Raw genomic sequence first — 21515 nt, forward strand, 5'->3', positions numbered from 1 at the left:
CATTTGGCTCTTGAATCGGGTGCCACCGCAACAAACAAAAAACAAAAACATGAACAAGAAAACATCTTAAAGTGACTATGTGACTATGTGCAAACAGAAAATCCAGGAAAAGACAGCAAAATATTCCAGATAAAGCACCGTACACCAACGCTGTGTGCAAAAATCCCAGTGGGACGCAAGCCAAACAACAACAACAACCACAAGACAACTTAGATTAAGGCCATGAGTCGAACTCCGTACTACAACAAACAAATATGGCCAAACCAAAAAAACATTTTCGAAATCACCAAAATAAAGCTATAAAAGCAATGTTACAGTGATCATAGGAACTGTGACTGAAATTTCACAATAAACGACATAAACAGCATGTACCACCAAACCCTGTAGCCATAGCTGGCTGCATGAGTCACTCCACAACAGCATGAGCATCAGTCGGAGTATCAAAACATTTCAATGCACCTTTAAGATCAGCCCACTAAATGAAAACACAGATCATACTTTGCAACGGTCATCCGGAGTGATGACAACACACCGTTGTGTTGGAGAGAAACCCAACAACATTTACAATTAGAGTATGCATTTCACTGGTACTTACAAGCAGTGAAACATGAGGAATTCCCCCGCAATTCTGGCTATCGCCTGATGAAACTGGTTGGAATAACCAGCGAAACGTTGTACTTGAATTGTAAATGTTGTGGGTTTACTCTCTAACACACCGGTGTGCTGAAGTAGAGACTAATTGTCATGTTTTATTTACGTCACAAACTTTACTTATTGGCCGTGTCAGGTGGTGGCGAGTTAACGACACATTTATATTTACGAGATCCAACCCAAAAATACTTATTTTATAGATAATTGTAACAAATTAAAAACTCCTCGTACTACGTTGCCTTAGCTTGGCAGACCTTCCAGAGGAAACCTTGGAGACACAGCCAGTAAGTCGCGTGTTAAGGTTCTTAATCTGTGAATTCTCTTCCAGTTCCATTACACTCTCCACACAACGAGCACCACGTGACTCCACGGAAAACCTACCCGGATCGCAGCACTGTGCTGGACACCTCGCGTCCTCCACTCTCCCTGCTCGAGAGGCTGCTCCCGAACCCTGCGCACGTCGGCAAACAGTGCCCGGAGGCAGCGCAACGAGTACAACGGTATGTGAGCTAATGGTCGTGGCCCCATAGCAACAATTTGCTGGGTTCGATTCGAGACTCGGGCGCCGTTCTCCGCGCCGTTTGTACTGCTCTCTCCCCTCTCGATCGGTCAATCTGTTTTTATTTTACACGCTAATATCGCCCTTATTAAAGTAGGAATCAGTGCACATTACGGCATACAGGGGGCACAGAGCAAAAAGAATGCAAAAAAAACCTGTCACGATCTCAACGGCTGTTCTGCATCCATTTCCTTCCAGATATCCACTTTCCATCTCCCATAGCTAAATAAAAAAACGTACAATGTATAACTGCTATTGGCCAAACATCTGAATGCGGAATAATTACCTACAAATTCCAACGGGATTACACAGCAGCAACATCGCCCCCTAAGACAAAAACTTAGCACGACCCTGCTGAAAAAAACTTTTGAGATTTGGTCATACTTTGCTGAGCAAACAATTATAATAGTAATAAACATTGTAAATTATTGTAGTGGCCTAATGGCCATCCATTATGGATGTGAAGCTCCATTGATTCATAAATTATGCTGACCGCAAGAGGATCAAATTGAGTTATGAAAGAACCGAATATTTATTTATCTTGCACAAAAAACAAACAAATGTTCCTCGGAGGCTAATTGAATGAATAAGACGACCCAAAACAGAAGTTAATGGGAAGTGGCGCATTCCATGCCCAATTACAACTCCCAAGATGCACTGGGTTTTGGGAGCTCAGGAGTTCGTCCTCTCAACCTGCTCGAGAAGCTATGGAAGAGCTTGGAAAACAGCAGGTCACTGAATAGTAATAATGACTTTTTATTTCGCATCGTTATTCATGCAAATTGCATCTCAAAGCACCGCGGAATTTGTAACGTGTTCAGTCTTTTGCACGGGGGCATTGCAAAGCACAGACAAGCGCTTGGGGAATGCAGCCAGAACGGGTTGCCTTCCCCAAGCTCCGTCGTTCTCTATTTGGAAGTCCGGCCAACGCCACGCACGAGTGTTTCTACGCGTATTAGGAAGGCGGAAAAGCCTGGATGGCGAGTCGTCGACGAAGTTCGTGCCATTGGCAAGTGCGAGCGCTTCTGCCGGCGCATTCGCGGGTTTACAATACAGCCCCATATCGGCAGCCTTCCACAGCAAGCACTGTCCAGACTATAGCAGCTTAGCACAGATTGGGCACTTTATGAATGCTTTGGTCAAAGCCACACAAAAAAAAGTACAAACGTTTATTGCTTTAATAAATGATCATCGTAAATAAGCAGATCTTTTGTGCATAGTTCAATGCGTTCATCGTAAAAAGTAAACCACTTCAACCGATCCATCGGGTGAGTTCGCCTCACCGGCCAGTATCTTCGTGGCGGGCCCAGCCTCGGACGGGTCAGCGGAGCTGCCCAGCAGTGAGCAGATGTCCGCTGAAGGCGTCGGCGTCACGGTGGCCCTGGGCCGCAGGACCGAGCCGAGCGACGACAGCAAGGCCTGCCCCGGCATCGAGGTCCCCGGCGCCGACGACGGCGGTTGGACGGGGCACGCGGACGGTTGGGCCAGCATGTACGTGACGGCCGTGCAGTCGGAGGGCGGCGTGGCGAGCACGAGCGGCAGCTGGACGCCGGCCATCGCGGGGGGATTCGGCTCCAACGATGGGAGCGACGACGACGACGGCGCGGATAAAACCGTGGACGACGACGGCGGAGAAATCAGCAGCAGCGGCGAGGAGGAGGACGAGGGCATCAAGAGCGCGGCCGACGCGGTGGCGGAGGACGCAGGGGTGAGATTGGAGGTCGAGGTGTGCGGAGCCCGGGGAGGCAGTGTGCGGGTGTCGACGGCACTCGCCGTGACCGGGCTCTGCGTGGACGCCGTTGAGCTGCCCTTTGCGACGGACTTCGCCACCGACGCTGGGCGTACAAACAGGAGAGGGACACGGTTGACCTTGGCCACGGGCCCCCTGGGCCTCCAGGCACTAGTCCCGTGAGCCAGTGCTGACGCTGGGCCAACAAGACATGTGGTCAAATTTAAATCTTAACTTCTACTCAGCCACTGATGATTTAAGTGGGGCGCCGTGATGGCGAGATGTTATGCAGGAGGACGTGGGTTCAATCCCGACCCTGACGCCTGCTGTATATTTGGAGTTTGCATGTTTCTCTCCCCGTGATTGAGTGGATTTTTCTCCGGGTCCTCCAGTTTTTCCCTCCACATTTCAAATCAACATGCATGTAGAGTATTTATCTGCTATAAATTTCCATGTGATAAGTGACTTCGTTGATCTATCATTTGTGACCAGGTTGCTTAAAAGAGCTATACAGTTCAGTGGGCCTTACCTGGACAAATTTAAACAGGTTTAAAAAAACATAAAAAGGTTAGGGGGCCCAACTCCATGGCCGGTGTAGGGAGAAATGCTTGGTCCAACCTAGGATGAGGAGCAACACTCTTATCGTGAAATGCAAGGCAGATTCAATTGGTATTACATTTAACATTTATATTCATTTAGTGTGTAAATAGGAAAGCCTCAAGATTAATTTTCTACATTGGCGAATTCCTTCTGAATTAGAGTTTTTTGCACGTGGTAGGAAATTATATTCACATAAGTCTGTGCAGTCAGGTCAGGAAACTACTTGCTGTACTTACTTGTTGTACTACCTCCGATTAGTACGGTTGGCTACGCACAGTGCAAAAGAAGTTCAACATACATACATACGATGAAGTGTGCCTGATATTCCCGCATTTCACTGGCACCAATTCTGTACAAAACTCTTTTGAGTGATACGGGGAAGTGACTTCCGCCAGAATGTGGGTGATAAAAATGTAAAAACCATTCTCGCAACAACAGCACTAAAAATAAATCGCCATTATTTATAACATAGCCGTCTTTTATTGCCAAAGTTCACTTGATGCAGAAACGTTCGATACCTGGCTCAGGGAGGCGACTGGAATGCGTGGCGAGACGCACGGAGGAGGCGCCACGCTCGTCTGCTGAAGCCTGCGTCCCAGACGCATTCTGGTATTCTCTACGCGGCAGACGACAACACGGCACTGGTGAGCAACGGCAGACGCTGTCGACTTCACAGCCACGCGCAGAACGACAAAACAACGTGGCTTTAGAGAGCAATCTGAATGTACGGAACAGTGTATGGTGATGCTGCGTTAGCACAGGTGCACAAACACAAATAATTAAGAACTACACATTCGTCGTGAAGAATGGGGCCGTAAGTGAAAAAAAATATGTCATAGGCGATGTTTCTGACAATGGCGCTTGATGTGCTATGATTAAGTTAATTGAATAAAATGTCACCTTCTATATATTTTTTCCCTTTAAGGCAATGTTATTGATGATTGTGCTGATTTGGTTTGAATGTAGCAGTTCACCAACATTGGTTTAAGCAAGCCTGACTGCTGATGAGACACTGAATGTTGGAACTGGTCCAGTTTGCTTACAGTGAACCAATGCGGGTGTCACTATGGTAATAGTAAAAAAAATCCAAGAAAATCCAGTCTCGAATCTGCTTATCTTGTGAGGTCTGATGGGATTGGATGCATTCTGGGCACTTTGGTCAAAGACTTATTTTTTACATCAGTACAATAACACCCCAGTTTATGTCATGGATGCGTTCCTGAAATACACGATTATGAATATCGAAACGCGGCAAATCAAAGCGATTCACAGGGTAGTCATAGCTGATGGGGAAGGCGAAGGCTGAGAGGCGTCGGATAACGAGAAAAGATGGACGATGCTCTCAGCGACATAAGTGTGGGGTTGAGGCGACGTTAATCGGGTGGCGGTGTTGATAATGAAGCGACGACGTTTTTGCGAAAACACGAAAAAGGGGGAGACGTAATAACGGCGGTGTGCCCGCATATTTTCACGGACTGTGACTGTTTTGATGAATAAAATGGTATGGTTGCACACAGTTGTTGTTGTGTTGGGTTGTCGCTTTCCATCAAGTGAAAGACGCACACACACACCTGATCTGTGTGAGCAGTTGCTCCAGCCTCTTCCATAGCACACACAGGACCCCCGCCGGATTGCTCGACACATCTGCTGCACGAGCAGACGAGCAGAGGCGGTCACTTCGGCTCGTGCCACACGGCTCAGGCAGGGACCTATGGCCACGACTCGACTAATTTTATTTTACCAGGTAAGGCCCACCAAGCTATATAGCTTTTTCAGAATCGACTTGGCCACAAATGATAGCTCGACGAATTAGCTCATCATGTGGAAATGTATGAGCTAAACACTCTAAATGCGTGTTTATATGAAGGGAAAAAAAAAGAGGACCCGGAAAAAAATCCACGCGGCCACGTGGGGAACATGCAAACTCCAAATATAGAGGCATCAGTCAGGATCGAACCCACGACCTCCTGCATACCGGGTGAGGTTAACATCTCGCCATCGTGGCGCCTTGATGAGGTCGCCCCTCGTTGGGTTTTAACTAGGCATGTAATGAGTAATCAATGTAGGTCTATGCGTTGCAAATGTTACGTTTATGCTAACAAAACTAATGTAACAGAATGGGGCAGACAATACCACACTAGACAGTCTAATAATACACAGAAAGGAATTTCTTAAATCAAATTTTAATCCTAAATGCATAAATTTGAATCGACTTTCAAGGACAGAGGGTGAATCGTTGCTTGCCTAGTTTTAATCAAACCGATTCAGTGCGATGAGAAGGATTCAATCCATTTCAAAAGTAAAGTCATTATCATCGTGACGCACATTCAAGAAGCTGGGCAAACCACCGAATTCAGGAGCTTCTTGTTTAGGAGTTTGCAGAGTCAATTATGCTGTCCTGGATAAACAAAAATGTCTCCTGCAAAATGAGCCCAAGGTGGCACTCACCTCCATTTATGGTCATGAGCCATTGGTGTAATTTGCATATTATTATGCTGAGGTTATGGATAATATTGTTAAATATGTTCACGATGCCACCACGTAAATGGAATCCTTGGATCGTGAGGCGATGACTCATTCATGGGACAGTCATTGCAACATATAAAGTATTTGTGCGCTTTAATCAAACGAATGGCTGGATGGACAAGCAAAAAATACAGCGCTCTATTGAAAAGCAATACACGGCAGCAGTGAGCCACGTCAGAAGTTGCAGTGATGAAGAGTTTCCCGTATTGTCTAATCAGTCACTCATTTTATGATGGACATCAGCATAAGCAATACATTCTGGCAGTGAGCAATTTCATCATCATGAACAAGCACATGATTTATGATTAATGTAGTTGTACCCATTGAGACAAAATTATTTTCTGGCATGACTGGACTTGCAAAGTCATCAAAATCAATCCATTGCTGGATGAAGGCCTCCCCCAAGCTGTTGTTATGTCTCACGATGCCGAGATGTTTCACGCCACCTTGCCACTCAACACGAGATGGTTTCATCACTCCATTTCCCGATCAATAATGTTATTGGGTTAAGGCACGTGGCAGTTTTACACCAAAAATCTTGTCATTAACCTTCCTCCAAATGACAAGATTGTCACGTTAACAAAGATATTATTTGCCCACGCCAATGTATTGATCAGATTTTGACAAATAAAGTTCAGCTGGTGGCTTAAGACTTTTCATGACTGAACTCAACATCAACATTCATCCTTCGCTGCTTTGAGCTTCATCAGGCCGTGAGCTCAGATATCGAGTGCTCCACTTCATCTCACTTTGTGCTTAAGGTATCCACCGTGACATCAGCCACTGCCAAAACATAGGTCACTCCCATTTCATCGTAATTGCCCCATCTCCCTTGCAAGGTATGGTACAAATAATAATCATGGTATGGAAACTAATCAACAAATATGGAAGTGTGCCTTATCCTCCACTCATCCCCCAGCAAATCAGCGGTACCACGGCCATGAGCACATCCCTTCTCCTCCTGAGTGTGGCCGCCTCTAGAGGCACAGGTGACGTACCTTTAGCTTTGATAGCGATGTACTCCTCAAGAATGGACGTCAGGCTGCGTCCAAACAGCGACTGCATAACAAACCACACAGCCACGTCGCAACAGCATTCACTCAGACACTCTGATGCCATGCCTCTAGTCAAACGTCAAAACTAAACTATTTTTATTTTACCAGGTAAATCCCACTGAACTGCTATATAGCTCTTTTTCAGAAACGACCTGGCCACAAATGATAGCTCCATGAAGTGGCTTGTGATCTGGAAATTTATCCCGAAAGACCCAAAGAATATAAAAATTTATAGCAGCCAAATATTCTAAACTAGGGGTTGTTCGGAGGCGCCTGTGGCGCCCCTCACAACCATTTACGGCCTTCGGCCAGGAAAGTCACAAAAAATTGCACACGAACGACGCATTCACGCAAGCACCTGATGCTCCGTTTTGTATTATGTTTTGAATTAGAAATTTTTTTCTTCATTAAAAACTTATATCATTTTACATCTAGAAGACTTAATTGAAAAGGACATTTCGTGTGAATTTTCTCTCGTCGTTAAGTAGATGGCCTTGCTGGGGGTTCGGTTCGATGCGGACTTTCACCTGTTTGGGATTGCGGGGTCGAGATAAGGCGACATAAAGCTATCCGTGCGAGAAGACCGCCGTCTGCAGATCGATTCCAACGTAATCGAACGTCTGTCCCTGTGCCTCCGTCGTTCATGCAGGGGGCGCGTAGGTTTGCAGCGCCCCCTGCATGAAAACGACGGAAAGTGCAGCATTCATCACAGATAGATAAAGTTGTGCGCTTATTTAAGAGTATGCATGTTGATTATAAATATGGAGGGAAAACCCAGAGGACCTTGAGAAAAATCCACGTGACCACAGGGAGAACACGCAAACTTCAAATATATAGGGGTCAGGGTCAGGATCGAACCCACGACGTGCTGTATACCACTCGGTGAGGTAGTTAACATCTCACCACTGCGGTGACCTGAACACTTTCACTATCTGCACAAAGATAGTGGTGGAAACGCCACACTTCTGTTGAGTGGCCAATCTCGGCATAGGACAACCATGGTTGACTTCCCACACAGGAGTACCTATTTTATCAGCCCGAGAGTAATGATCGACGAAGTCCAACCCCCTGGTCAGAAATTTAACTCACGAGCTTTCTCTGTTGGCAGCCAAGCCAGCGGTTCCACACTGCTGTAGTGTAGGCCAGCCGATTTAGTTTACTTACGTAAATGGTACTAATTTTACTGACCACAAATGGATAATGGGCATAGTCAACTAATGACTGGGATTCGGAATTATAACCTTACAATTCTGAGTCGAGCTCTATAACCACAGTGACACCATAAAATAGTACTAAAAGTGTCTAAGAATTTTAACAGTGATAGAATTTACAATATTAAATTGTTCCAATATGGGCTAACATTTTAAGGTCACAGGTCATAGCACCCTTGCTGAATGAGCCATTGCCACCTATCCAGACAAAGTGTGGGGGAGCACGATGAGGGGTCGGAGGGGTGGATCATGGATTGGGGGGTGGAGGGAGATGTGCACGGGGAACGTGAGCGTACATGGGGGGAGCAGGGCACTCACCAGCACACACACGGGGCTCACGACGTCCCCGGCAGAGTGGAGCGCATACTCGCGCAGGTGAGGGCTCTCCTGCACGAACACGCGGCACGACTCTGCGAGCTGCTCCTGCTGCAGGTAACCTGTGGGCACACCGGGTTCCGCTCGCTCACTCGCTCGGTCAAGCGTTTCGCCGTCATCGCCGCCACGCTCCTATCAAGCTGGCACGAGCGGTTTTTAACATTCTCCAACTTAGGTTTAAAGTGTTCATGCACGAGCCCTGTTCCGTCGCTCACGGAAGGTAAGAACGTCTGTACATTCTGCGGGCGGGATTGTGGGGTCCAGGATCAGACTCCAAAGTTATTTCCAGGTCCTTATGTAAATCTGTGATCATCCCCGAAACAAGGGATCGCAGATGACGGGACCGTACTTCGCCACGCTGGGCAGTGCAGATTTACGAAGGTGGAAAAACACAGACGTGGGAGCATATAAGTACTGTACAGTACTGCTAATATTGTTGCACTGCCCTCTGCTGTCCAACTCGGACCCTCTGAGCCTATACCAGCCAAGCACAATGTGCGCATACTCTTGACCAATTATTGTAATTCTACACCAACTTATAAAGCGCTGCACGTTGTTGTTTTTGCTGTTTTTGCTGTCTGCTGTAGACCAATACATCAATGTGAAATATGGACTGAATGCGGTGTGTGATATGCGCTCTCATGCGACGTGACATTAGCAGCAATTGTTCCAGCACACAACCCAAACCGCATTCTCAAGTAACAAGGCGCAGTCATCACGAGCTTGATAAAAGGCGCAGCGTGATATTGAGTAGCGGCAGCGTGAGACGGGAACGGCAAGCAATAGCTGCGCCTCATCCCGTCACACCTCGGAAGCTAAGCAGTGCTGAGCCTGCACAGTACTTGGATGGGCGATCGCAATGCACATTTAGTATAGGCGTTGTGGGCAGAGGCAACCTACATTTTTTGATACTCACTCCAAACTTAAACACGCACTGACCAGCGTGGTGAAGTATGGTCAAATATCCATGCCTGACTACAACGGCGCAGGGAGGCCCTCATCCAGCAGCGCATTGGCCCCAAGTGCTGAACACATTGCCCACACAGTTCAACTACGTATACACGGTAGCGATTTCCACCCCCGTGAAACGATTCCACATTGCCATGAACACAAATCTGTCCCCACTGGATATCCGGCGAGACCAGCAGTGGTCTATCTTCATCCGAAAGCACCTCCTCAGCAAATCCGCCAGTTACCCAAAGTTCCACTTAGGTCACCTAACTCCCTCTGGCAGCCTCAACAAGCACCCTCCTATTTCTCCGAGAAATCCGCTTTCCTCAACTCTGCTGGGTTAAAGCCTCTCCGCGCTGCTGCTGCTGCTGCTCCACGTTTCTGGAACACCAACAACCTTCCTTTCTGCTTCATCTCCCAGCTTGGTTCCCCCTGTCTCTTCACTCGCCCCCTTCATCTGGTTCCTCCCTACGTGACCAAAACGCAGCGCTTACTTGGCACCCTCGACCCCAACTTTTCTCGCGCCCCTCGCTCACATCTGCAGCTTTGCATTCTCCCGTTTCACTGGCGGCCGTTCAATAGCCCCTCGTGTTTACTCGTTCTCTGCACGATTGGATGTTTTTTCGTCTTTACTTTGTTGTTGCCGTACCGACGCACAACGGAACTCCCTTGCAAAGAGCCTTGAAACTGGCTCAACGGGATCATCCGTGTAACAAATTAAAATAACTTTAACAAAAAAAACCTTCAAAACACTGCGACCCACGCGAAACAGAACGGCCCCCTGGGGATGGGGCCACCTCGCCCGGCACGCGAATCAGGCAAACGGCCAGGCCTGGGAATAACAGCGCCGCGGTGTCTCGCGAAGGTCTGGGGCGCCGCGGCTGGCGGCGGTCTGGCGGTGGTGCACGCCGATGGCGAACGTCGCGACGGACAGCGGTGCGGAGGCCGCGATCCGAGCTCACCCAGCACGAGCCTGGCTATGTCCGACGGTAGAAGCATGACCCCGCTGCGGCGTCTTTAGGCGGCGGCCGTCGCAACTCCGCGACTGCTGGGCCCGAGGGGGCGTGGTTGAGGCGGGAGGAGGGGAGGGGCCTGGGGGGGAGGGGCCTCGGGGGGAGGGGCCTCGGGGGGCGGGGCCTCGGGGAGGAGGGGCCTCGGGGGGAGGGGCCTCGGGGGGAGGGGCCTCGCGTGGCGGCCCGGGAACCCGTGGGGGCGACCGCGGCGCCTGAGCGAAAAGCCGCTCGGTGCCTGCGCCAATATAAAAATTATTAAGATATTTATTATCGTATAAACCAACTATACATGACTTGTTGCGCGATGCGGCTACGTTAACGGCGGTGTTACAAACACAGATAAAATAAATTTACGCGTTTCCGTGTCAATACACAATTGTGTGGCCTGAGGAGAAGATATACAATAGCGACGTTTCGGGCAATGGCCCTTTTTATCGTGATCTATTACACGAATATTGCAGAGAACGGCTACAGGGTCCCCAAGGAATCTTTAACAACGAACAAACGAGGCATTTAACGGTGGTAAACAAACCACACTCGAGTCATAAACATGGCAAGTGTCCTACGGTGTAGGGCTGTAGGCACACGCGGGAGTAAGCTCCATAGTTTAATCAAACGAAGACAAAGATCCCCTGAATAGCCTGAACCAGACTTGGTGCAAGTGCCGTTAGCGAGCACCTATGCAGGCTACCGGCACTGTGGCACACGCCGGGCCGCCTTTGTCTTCCTAGTGGCGATGTTTACTCCCGGGTACTCATTTGAGGCTGAGTCGACCTAGTGGGGGATCAAGATACTCGTCCTTGTCTCGCTGTGGCAGAGACGCGAGCGAGTCGGAAAAAAATACAGCGCAGACGCCAAGAGATGTTGACTACCTCGCCTGGTCTACAGGAGGTCGTGGGTTCGATCTCGACCCTGACGACGCCTGCTGCTGCTGCTGTATATTTGGAGTTTGCGTGTCTCTCTCATCATCATCACCAGGGTGGCCACCACCATCCGTCCCAGAAGAATTCCCTCATCAAAACTCTACACCATAGAGCTCGATGTATTTCCAACCATCATCACCTAGCCAGTGAACTGGAACACGTACACCAAGCTCTCAAGATGAATGGATATTCAGACTACACAATCCGTAAAGCTATCACCCCAACCGTTGGGAAAGAACCATCTGAGGATCCAATCAAAACCATCACCTTGCCATACATAGCAGGGGTCACTAAAAATATTTCCAAAATCATGAGCAAACACAAGATCCAGGTTCGATTTAACACAGTACATAAAATGTGTGATCTGATCCCATCTGTGAAGGATATGATCCCTGACATGCAATACCCCGGCGTCTACAAACTAAGCTGTGTCTGCGGCAGTAGTTACATTGGGGAAACTAAGCGACATGTCTCGGACCGTGTTCGTGAACATAAGGCAGATCTGAAACACGGTAGGACCAATACCTCGGCCGTGGCTGATCATTGTTTTAATGCGGTGGGCTCACACGAAATTGATTTCTCTAAGACGAAGGCACTTTGAAAACCCACTGGCTATCAACAAAGAATTGTTCATGAAGCCATCCATATATAGACACCGACACAATTTCAACCGAGAAGATGGGTGCAAACTTAGCAATTACTGGAAGGACATTATCAACCATTTTAAGTCATAACTGACTGTGATGTTCCCATCCTGCCACCTTCCGATGTTAGTTGTTATTTTCGGCTCTCCGGTTCTAAAATTTCTCACGTTAACATCGCCACCTCGGCGCGCTCGCCGTGGAGGCCGCTCACCAATCTTACATTGACATCCTAATTTTTTCCTGGCAGCCCTTCAATTGGTGGAAACGCGCCACCATCGCGGTCGCCGTCCACCACTTACATGAACATTAGCTGCCCCGCCCGTGCTGCTGACATTTGGGCTACGTCCATGTTAAACCTTTATAGACAGTTTGCCTTTAGAAACTACCCCCCTATCCCTGCTGACGACCGCTTGTGTTGCGATCGAAACGTCGTAGTTTTTTGTTATTTTCTTTGAACCTATCTACGTAACTTTAAGAGTGCCGTTTTTTGCTGGCCGCTGGGCGATTTGATCTTTGCAGCCCGTGCTCAGCAAGCATGCCATTTTTTTCATGAATACAAGTAGTACATTTCTGTACTGCCATATCCTGATTAGTCTTTGAAAATGAGACTCTATCCTGGTTTCTTGATTACTCACCCGGTTAGACACAACATAACACTTACAGACTTGTGTGAAAGAGTGAGCACAGCAATGCATGATGGTGCAGTGGCGTGTTCACGTCCTTTATTAAGCAAAGGGGACAGACACCGGCGTGTGGGCAATATCCTCGCAGCACCGGCTTTTGGCCATCGAACAGGTGCTCACTGCATCGCGCGCTTTCAGATGCGCTTCTGCGGCCGTCTGGAACGCTCTTCCTTCCGATATTATGAAGCCATTGGTACTTTGCACTTTTAAATGATCTACATTGCAAACTTATTTATTTAGGACTGCTTTTTGTGTTTAGTTTGTTGTCCTTTCCCCGCACCTCCGATTAGCACGGTTAGCTACGTATGGTGCGAAAAAAAGTTCAACATACATAGGCGCATACCATTCCAGCGAGATCCGTCACGCTTGGATCACATCCTTTAGCCCACTGCGAGTCCTTACACTCAGTTTGCTCTCATTTAACCAATTTCTGTGATTCATCAACATAGACGGTGAGTTGGGAGTGGTTTCTACCAGTCCACCAACGAGGCGTGACATGGATTGCGCGGCAGTGCTATCAGCCAAGGAAGGAAACACGACAACGGGTTGTTGGCTGGTCATTGCGGGAGGCTGATAACACGGAGCCAGCACCACCGACCGAGAGCCTGGGTTGAAGATCAGGCTCCAGCCAGCAGTGATGACGCCAAGTTATTGAGCGTCACGAATTCATGGTGTCAGCCCACTCGCAACGACCGTACACAAGAGTACATTTACACGTTAAATTAACACAAATAATCATGAGCGCCGTTGAGAATATAAGAAGAAACTTAAATAAGCAGATAAGACGCCTGTTGTGCATGCCTGTCCCTCCACAGAAAACAAAACGTGTATTTTTTTGTACACATCCAACCGGCCACTAGGAGGGTAGAATTTCGGCAGCATTAGTTTAACACGGGACTGTCAAACACACGCCCCCCCCAAGCCCCCCATGCCCCTGACTCCAGCCCGCCACGTGTTTAAATTTCACAACTTATTTCTCTACATATATTTTTTAAGCTTCTACCTAAATCCAACCTGAATTTAAACCGGACATTCAAACGGGGAATTTGGCGCGCACCCTGCCGCATAAAAATAAATCAACTCTCTTTTCCCGTGCGTTCGGATTTTTGAATCGGTAAATGAATACCATATTATTATGCGGTTGCATTTGAATCCAAACCGGCACCGCTGTCTGATTAGGTTTGACACCCCCTGGTTAAAACACAATCAAACTGTGGACTGGTTCTGACACTCAGTGTCTCATTGGCAGAATCAGGGTTGCTTGAAGCAATGCTGGCAAAGTTATGCACTCCCGGAAGGCTGATGGAATGTGTACAAATAATACTTTTAACAAAAAAATGTACGTGAAGGGACAGATAAGGAGGCGTTTTGTAACGTTAAATTGGTTTTGCTGCTTTGCTTCTTCCAGCTGTGAGGACGAAGCATTTTGCTTTGTCACGCGACGGACACTGTTTGTAGGGAGTATAAAGTATGTGCCACCTAGCGTGGATAACCGGCAAAGAAAGTGATTTCATAAAACATCTATAGAGGGGGACTGGGGTGGCTCAGGTCAGAGCACAGTTGGCACCACTAAGATCCTGGGTTCGAATCCACCTTGTCAGCAACTGCCTGTGACTTCATGAGGGTTCCTAAGTCCTGCGGTTGATGGGCTCAGTCCATACATCAACAACTGCAGAGTGAACCATCGCGTTAGATTTGGGTTCTGTGCTTGATTTGCCTAAATTGCAGCTCTTGAGAATTAAGATATAATTTTGACTGTCATGCAACGAACATTACCCTCGGTAGGAAAATGCTGCCCCCTACTGCGTTGACCAGAGGTCACTTTAATAGGGGTCTCAGAGGTAGCTCCTTGATATCCGCTTCTGCGGGCCGTTCCCCAATACAAAAGGGTCGCAACTGCCCTGCCAGAGACCCAAGTGGATTCAATGCCTCGCAGCATGATAACAACGGCCAAACAACAATAAAAACAAAAGCACAGTTCTGTGATCTCATCTTCTCCGGGGGAGGGGGTGTGGGGGGGGGGCTCTGACAGGCGGTGGTGGGTGATGTTACAGCGCCCGCTGTGAGAGCTCCCAGCAGGGAATCCATCCGTCTCTGGACGCCGGCCCGGCAAGAGAGCACCGGCAGTGGCACCGTGATCGCGGCAGGGGAAGAACGCCGGCGGCGGCGTCATTTTTGGCAGCACTTCCTGTGGCGGGCGCCCCCGTTCCTCGTGGTCAGCCTAATGCTGTCCGTGACCTCGCAGCGCCGGCAGCCCTGCGCCGAGGACACGTCGTTTGCCAGGATGTGCTGGACCAGCAGCTGCGCGGCCGCCTCCACGTTGATGTTCTCCTGCGGTGGGGGGGGGGGGGACGGTGGCGTGCCGTCACGTGTGGCTCGTGCGCGCATGGACAGGGTCTCCCATGCGTCCGTCCATCCGTATGCACACGCACGCCCGTGGACGGTTTCCTCGGATTTTCGGGGCAAGTTAACCCTTTGCCATTCCGATGACGTACGTGTCTGCAGGGGCGCAACTATGGGCGGGTATGCATGGCAGCGTTATGTGACGCATTGGAGCCCAGTCAGCCACAAGGGGGCCCTGAATCGACATAATCAGGTAATGTTGCAACAATTAACCATAAATGCCAAAAGCCATTGTTACAAACGAAAACATAATATTTCCAAAAAATACACAAAGCGTAAAATCTCGTAGCGTAACTGCCGATGTTTGTTACTGAGCATCATCAGGCTCGTTGGCTCACTGACTTGGGCATGAAAACAAGACGCACGATAACTTAATTGTGAGTATTGTACCCGTAAATATTTGTATCAATACTCTCACTGAGAGACTGTCTTCCTCTAAACCCAATACACGGTGCAACTATAATGATATATATATAGTCATAGCCTGCATATTATTGTATACAGGTTAAAAACATCCGTAGTAGCTATTTCAGTAAAAGTGAGTCGGGAGAATGGAGGGGGCCCACAGTCGGATCTTGCATAGCCCCCCCACCCCCTCTTGAAATAGGGAGTTGCACCCATGCGTGTACGTCATCGGATTTTACTCCGCTTCCGTTTCGATGATGTACGTGGCCATGCGGGAAGGGCCATGTGGCACAGTTTGGCGGTTGTGTCGCTACAGTTCCCTGTGGTGAGTACAACATCTTTAAAGACAATGGCACGACTACACCTCTCTGGATAAAATTAATGCTGAGCCGCTCGCGCGTCCCCAGATTCAGCGGCAAATGTGACACCCACCCTGCAATTTGCATATGTCTCGGAATAGGAAAGGATTAATATCAACAATCCTGATGCAATCATCTGGATCAACCGCCTCAACATAAAATGATAGCTATTAAACTAAACTGTTTTCCCCGTTTTTTATGGCAACAAAACAGGTGTTAAGATGTAAAAACACCAAACTGAAACCGTTAACAACTTAACACCTGTTTTGTTGCCAGAAAAAAGGGGAAAAACCTATGATCATATTTTGGTACTGGCAAAGGAGGTCCCATGAAGTAGATGCTCACCCCGAGCTCTCATTACTCTGATAGTGCGTTGTATTTGTGCTGTACGCTTTTTGCCGTCCTCTGGTCTCACACCGTTTGAGACTAGGCTCAAAAGAAAGCTGTCTCTGGTGTGGACCAATCAGTTTCAAGGACAATGCATATATTATCAGAGTATGTTGTTTGTTTGCATTCTGACCACAAGTATTGTGGTTAATGCAGACATGATTCCTTGTAAAAGGTTTCAGTTTCGTGTTTTAACATCTTAACACCTGTTTTGTTGCCAGAAAAAAGGGGAAAACCCTATGATCATATTTTGGTACTGGCAAAGGAGGTCCCATGATGTTAAAACTAATTTTATTTTACCGGATAAGGCCCACTGAGCTATATTTTTATTTTTCAGAAGTGACCTAGCTAACACAAATGATAGCTCATCGAAGTGGCTTATCATAATGTGGAAATTCATAGCTGCCAAATACTCTAAACATGTGACAATTTTACATTTCGGGGGAAAAACCAGAGGACCCAAAGAAAAATCTCCGTGACCACGGCGAGAGAGACACACCGCAAACTCCAAATATACAGCAGGCGTCAGGGATGTGATCGAACCCACGACCTCCTGTATACCGGGCAAAGTAGTTAACATCTCCCCACCGCGGCGCCTCAAGCTGTTGATCTAGAGCAGTGGTTCTCAGAGCACGGTCCCTGCACCACCACCAGTGAGTGGTCTGCAACGTTTCTCCAGCTGGTCCGCGGGGGCTGTGATGCAAACGCAGCTTGATCCGGACAATAGCGACAATGTTTATTATACCTTTTTTTAACATTAATTCATATTTTACTTGTATTTAATAAAGACAATGAAGTTAGGTAAACTACCGCGATTCAACTACCCACACCCTAAGATCTAAATGCCCTCCCCCCCCCCCGTATATATATATTTTAAAAACCTGATATTTAGAGAAAGAAGTAAATGCGTTTAGTCACGAGGGGTAGTGGGGGCGCTGGGTAGCCCGTGGAAATGTTCGCATCGGCAAAGCGGTCCGTGGGCCAAACAAATTTGAAAAACGTTGCCCTACATCATCAACATCAGCTGTACGGAAACGGCCGCACGTTGCACCGCCGTAGGTAAGAGGTCGAGCGCTGGTCGAGAACCACATCTGGGCTCGCTCTGCTGAAAGAGCGGCGGGCGGCGGTGATGCCGTGCGCGAAAGACGGCCCGCGACATACCTTGGCGGACGTCTCAAACCACCCTACGAAGCCTTCGTCGCGGCAGTAGCGGTCGAGCTGAGCGGTGTCGCTCCACTCGCCCCTGGCGTCCGCTCCGTCTCCGTCGCACTTGTTGGCCAGCAGCACAGTGGGGATCGGCTTGCCGTTCGGCAGGGTCACCTGCACGCACAGGACAGGACGCGCGCCATGCGACACGTCGCTCAGGCACCACCGCGCGTGGCCTTTGACTGAACCATCTGACAAAGATGGTCACCGCATCGCGCGCTTTCAGATGCGCTTCTGCGGCCATCAATGTTTGCAACTCACTGCTCTACGGGACATCTGACAAAAAACATTACCAAGCTGCAACATGTACAAAACAGTGTGGCACGTGTCGTGACGGGTACTGCAAGATCTGACCGTGTCCGTCCAGTGCTCGTCGAGCTGCATTGGTTTCCGATTGCCAAACGATTGCATTTTAAGGTCGCACTCATTACACACAAAGTGTTTGCCACAAATGAACCACAATCCCTTGCTGATCTCGTCAAGGAGCTTAAACCATCACACGAACTCCGGTCATCTTCGTAACAGCTTTTGGCTAGCTATTGAACAAAGACGGTCACTGCATATCCAACCATGCTAATCGGAGGAGAAGGACAACAAACTAAACACAAAAATCAGTTCTAAAGAAATTAGTTTTCAAACTCGATGATTTAAAAGTACATAGCTCCAGTGGCTTCCTAATATCGGAAGGAAGAGCATTGCAGACGGCCGCAGATGCGCATCTGAAAGCGCGTGATGATGCGGCGACCGTCTTTGTTCGACGGCCAGCCAAAAGCTGCCGCCGCCGCCGCTGCTGCTGCTGCTGCAAGGATGACCAGTCTCGCGCGACGATGTTTTACGCTCCTCTTAGATGAGATCAGCGAGGTGTTGTGTGGCTTACTTGTGGCGGCAAGCGCTTTGTGTGTGTGCGTGTGTGCGTGCGTGCGTGTGTGCGTGCGTGTGACGAGTGGTGGCAGGGGCCGAGCGGGGACCTTGGAGTCGAGGTCGTGCTTCCACTTGGACACGGCCTCGAAGGTGGCTGCCCGGGTCACGTCGAACACCACCATGGCGCCCACCGCCTCCTTGTAGTAGACGCGCGTCATGTTCCCGAAGCGCTCCTGCCCTGCGAGCGTGCGCCCACGGAGAGGCGAGCGTGACCACCGCGCGTCCTTCCCACGCCAGTCCCTCCACACATACGTATGACGATCACAATGGTTACAGCTTGTGTATAGCGGCGTCTTTTCATCATCACCATGTTGATCTTACCAAGGAGCATGAAGCATCGTGAGTGAAATTATTATTTTAATCTTTCGTGACTGCAGGAATCCATACATTTGGTTCGTTCGGTAAAGTCACGTAGGTAGAAAAATATTATATTTTTCGGACTTTACCGAAAGAACCAAAGAGTATCATGAGTGAAATCTTGTCATCCTCGCAGCAGCGGCTTTTGGCTGGCCATCGAACAAAGATGGGTTACCGCATCGCACACTTTCAGTCGCGCTTATGCGGCCGTCTGGAACGCTCTTCCTTCTGGCGTTAGAAAGCCACTGGAGCTATGCAATTTTAAACCTCGATTGAAAACGAATCTCTTTAGAACTGATATTTGTGCTTAGTTTGTTCTTTCCCTGCAACTCCGATTGGCTACGCACGGTGCGAAATAAGTTTTACATACATACAGTGAGGGAAAAATAAGTATTTGATCCCCTGCTGATTTTGTACGTTTGCCCACTGACAAAGAAATGATCAGTCTATAAGTTTAATGGTAGGTTTATTTGAACAATGAGAGACAGAATAACAACAACAAAATCCAGAAAAACGCATGTCAAAAATTGTATAAATTGATTTGCATTTTAATGACCCCTCTGCAAAATATGACTTAGTACTTGGTGGCAAAACCCTTGTTGGCAATCACAGAGGTCAGACATTTCTTGTAGTTGGCCACCAGGTTTGCACACATCTCAGGAGGGATTTTGTCCCACTCCTCTTTGCAGATCTTCTCAAAGTCATTAAGGTTTCGAGGCTGACGTTTGGCAACTCGAACCTTCAGCTCCCTCCACATATTTTCTATGGGATTAAGGTCTGGAGACTGGCTAGGCCACTCCAGGACCTTAATGTGCTTCTTCTTGAGCCACTCCTTTGTTGCCTTGGCCGTGTGTTTTGGGTCATTGTCATGCTGGTGTACCCATCCACGACCCATTTTCAATGCCCTGGCTGAGGGAAGGAGGTTCTCACCCAAGATTTGACGGTACATGGCCCCGTCCATCGTCCCTTTGATGCAGTGAAATTGTCCTATCCCCTTAGCAGAAAAACACCCCCAAAGCAAAATGTTTCCACCTCCATGTTTGACGGTGGGGATGGTGTTCTTCGGGTCATAGGCAGCATTCCTCCTCCTCCAAACACGGCGAGTTGAGTTGATGCCAAAGATCTTCATTTTGGTCTCATCTGACCACAACACTTTCACCCAGTTGTCCTCTGAATCATTCAGATGTTCATTGGCAAACTTCAGACGGGCATGTATATGTGCTTTCTTGAGCAGGGGGACCTTGCAGGCGCTGCAGGATTTCAGTCCTTCACAGCGTAGTGTGTTACCAACTGTTTTCTTGGTGACTATGGTCCCAGCTGCCTTGAGATCATTGACAAGATCCTCCCGTGTAGTTCTGGGCTGATTCCTCACCGTTCTCATGATCATTGCAACTCCACGAGGTGAGATCTTGCATGGAGCCCCAGGCCGAGGGAGATTGACATTTCTTTTGTGTTTCTTCCATTTGCGAATAATCGCACCAACTGTTGTCACCTTCTCACCAAGCTGCTTGGCGATGGTCTTGTAGCCCATTCCAGCCTTGTGAAGGTCTACAATCTTATCCCTGACATCCTTGGAGAGGTCTTTTGTCTTGGCCATGGTGGAGAGTTTGGAATCTGATTGATTGATTGCTTCTGTGAACAGGTGTCTTTTATACAGGTAACAAGTTGAGATTAGGAGCACTCCCTTTAAGAGTGTGCTCCTAACCTCAGCTCGTTACCTGTATAAAAGACACCTGGGAGCCAGAAATCTTTCTGATTGAGAGGGGGTCAAATACTTATTCTCCTCATTAAAATGCAAATCAATTTATAATATTTTTGATATGCGTTTTCCTGGATTTTGTTGTTGTTATTCTGTCTCACACTGTTCAATAAACCTACCATTAAAATTATAGACTGATCATTTCTTTGTCAGTGGGCAAACGTACAAAATCAGCAGGGGATCAAATACTTGTTTCCCTCACTGTACATAGATAACATCCAAATGGCGCTTTGCGTCAATGAAAATGGTGGGGGGAATGGATTGGAAGTGGCGGAGTTAAAATAGTAAGTGCCAAAAGATACATTTTTAGGAGGAACTTGAAGATCCCAATCGAACCGGACTCCCTGGCAGAGAGTTCAACAGTCCGGGTACCATGAAAGAAAATGCCCAGAGATTGCTGCCCAAGGACTGGAGATCCAGAGGAGATCCAAGTCTGCCGACCTCAGAGTTCTCGTTGTTGAAACGTTGAGGGGTTATCAGCAGCAACTCCCGAATGTACGGAGGTGCGAGATCATTGAGGCTGAGTCGACCTAGCGGAGGCCCAGGACCGGTTCAGCTAATCGCTACTGGCGTTGGTGGCCTTGAGAGGGAATTGGACTCGGGTCACCGGGTTCGTAGCTCAACGCACTAACCACTACACTGTCCCTCTGAAGACACACTGATTAATAATAATCACAGGCAGGGATTATTGTGTGACAGTTATAACTGGACCGCGGACACTGTTAATTAAACCTGAATAATAAAAATGCAGTAATCCGTCAGTCATGTTGCTAGAGCCACAGTGGCGAGATGTTAACT

The 21515-nt window shown here is 48.3% G+C and overlaps 2 protein-coding genes across 4 annotated transcripts in view; both read right to left on the reverse strand.

Moving 5' to 3' along the window:
* The window catches only part of LOC133354786 (nascent polypeptide-associated complex subunit alpha, muscle-specific form), a 29996-nt gene extending 19265 nt beyond the window's left edge, over positions 1 to 10731 (reverse strand). For 2 of the 3 annotated variants that reach the window (XM_061571925.1, XM_061571907.1), the window contains exons 1-7: positions 10620 to 10731; positions 8650 to 8768; positions 7064 to 7124; positions 5111 to 5186; positions 4058 to 4155; positions 2494 to 3045; positions 1033 to 1102 (exon numbers count right to left, since the gene is read on the reverse strand). In XM_061571925.1, coding sequence (XP_061427909.1) covers positions 1033 to 1102; positions 2494 to 3045; positions 4058 to 4155; positions 5111 to 5186; positions 7064 to 7124; positions 8650 to 8768; positions 10620 to 10656 — 1013 coding nt within the window. In that variant the 5' untranslated portion in view covers positions 10657 to 10731. The remainder of the gene's footprint in view (positions 1 to 1032; positions 1103 to 2493; positions 3046 to 4057; positions 4156 to 5110; positions 5187 to 7063; positions 7125 to 8649; positions 8769 to 10619) is intronic. The other variant, XM_061571915.1, reaches the window with a different exon arrangement.
* Positions 10732 to 13072: 2341 nt separating this feature from the next.
* LOC133355231 (ras-related protein Rab-38-like) overlaps positions 13073 to 21515 on the reverse strand; it is an 11321-nt gene continuing 2878 nt past the window's right edge. Inside the window, exons 2-4 of the mRNA XM_061572603.1 lie at positions 18649 to 18779; positions 17636 to 17794; positions 13073 to 15251 (exon numbers count right to left, since the gene is read on the reverse strand). Coding sequence (XP_061428587.1) covers positions 15090 to 15251; positions 17636 to 17794; positions 18649 to 18779 — 452 coding nt within the window. The 3' untranslated portion in view covers positions 13073 to 15089. The remainder of the gene's footprint in view (positions 15252 to 17635; positions 17795 to 18648; positions 18780 to 21515) is intronic.

Source organism: Lethenteron reissneri, chromosome 6 (assembly GCF_015708825.2).
Source record: "Lethenteron reissneri isolate LAM-NWPU_2019-01 chromosome 6, ASM1570882v1, whole genome shotgun sequence".
Lineage (NCBI taxonomy): Eukaryota > Metazoa > Chordata > Hyperoartia > Petromyzontiformes > Petromyzontidae > Lethenteron > Lethenteron reissneri.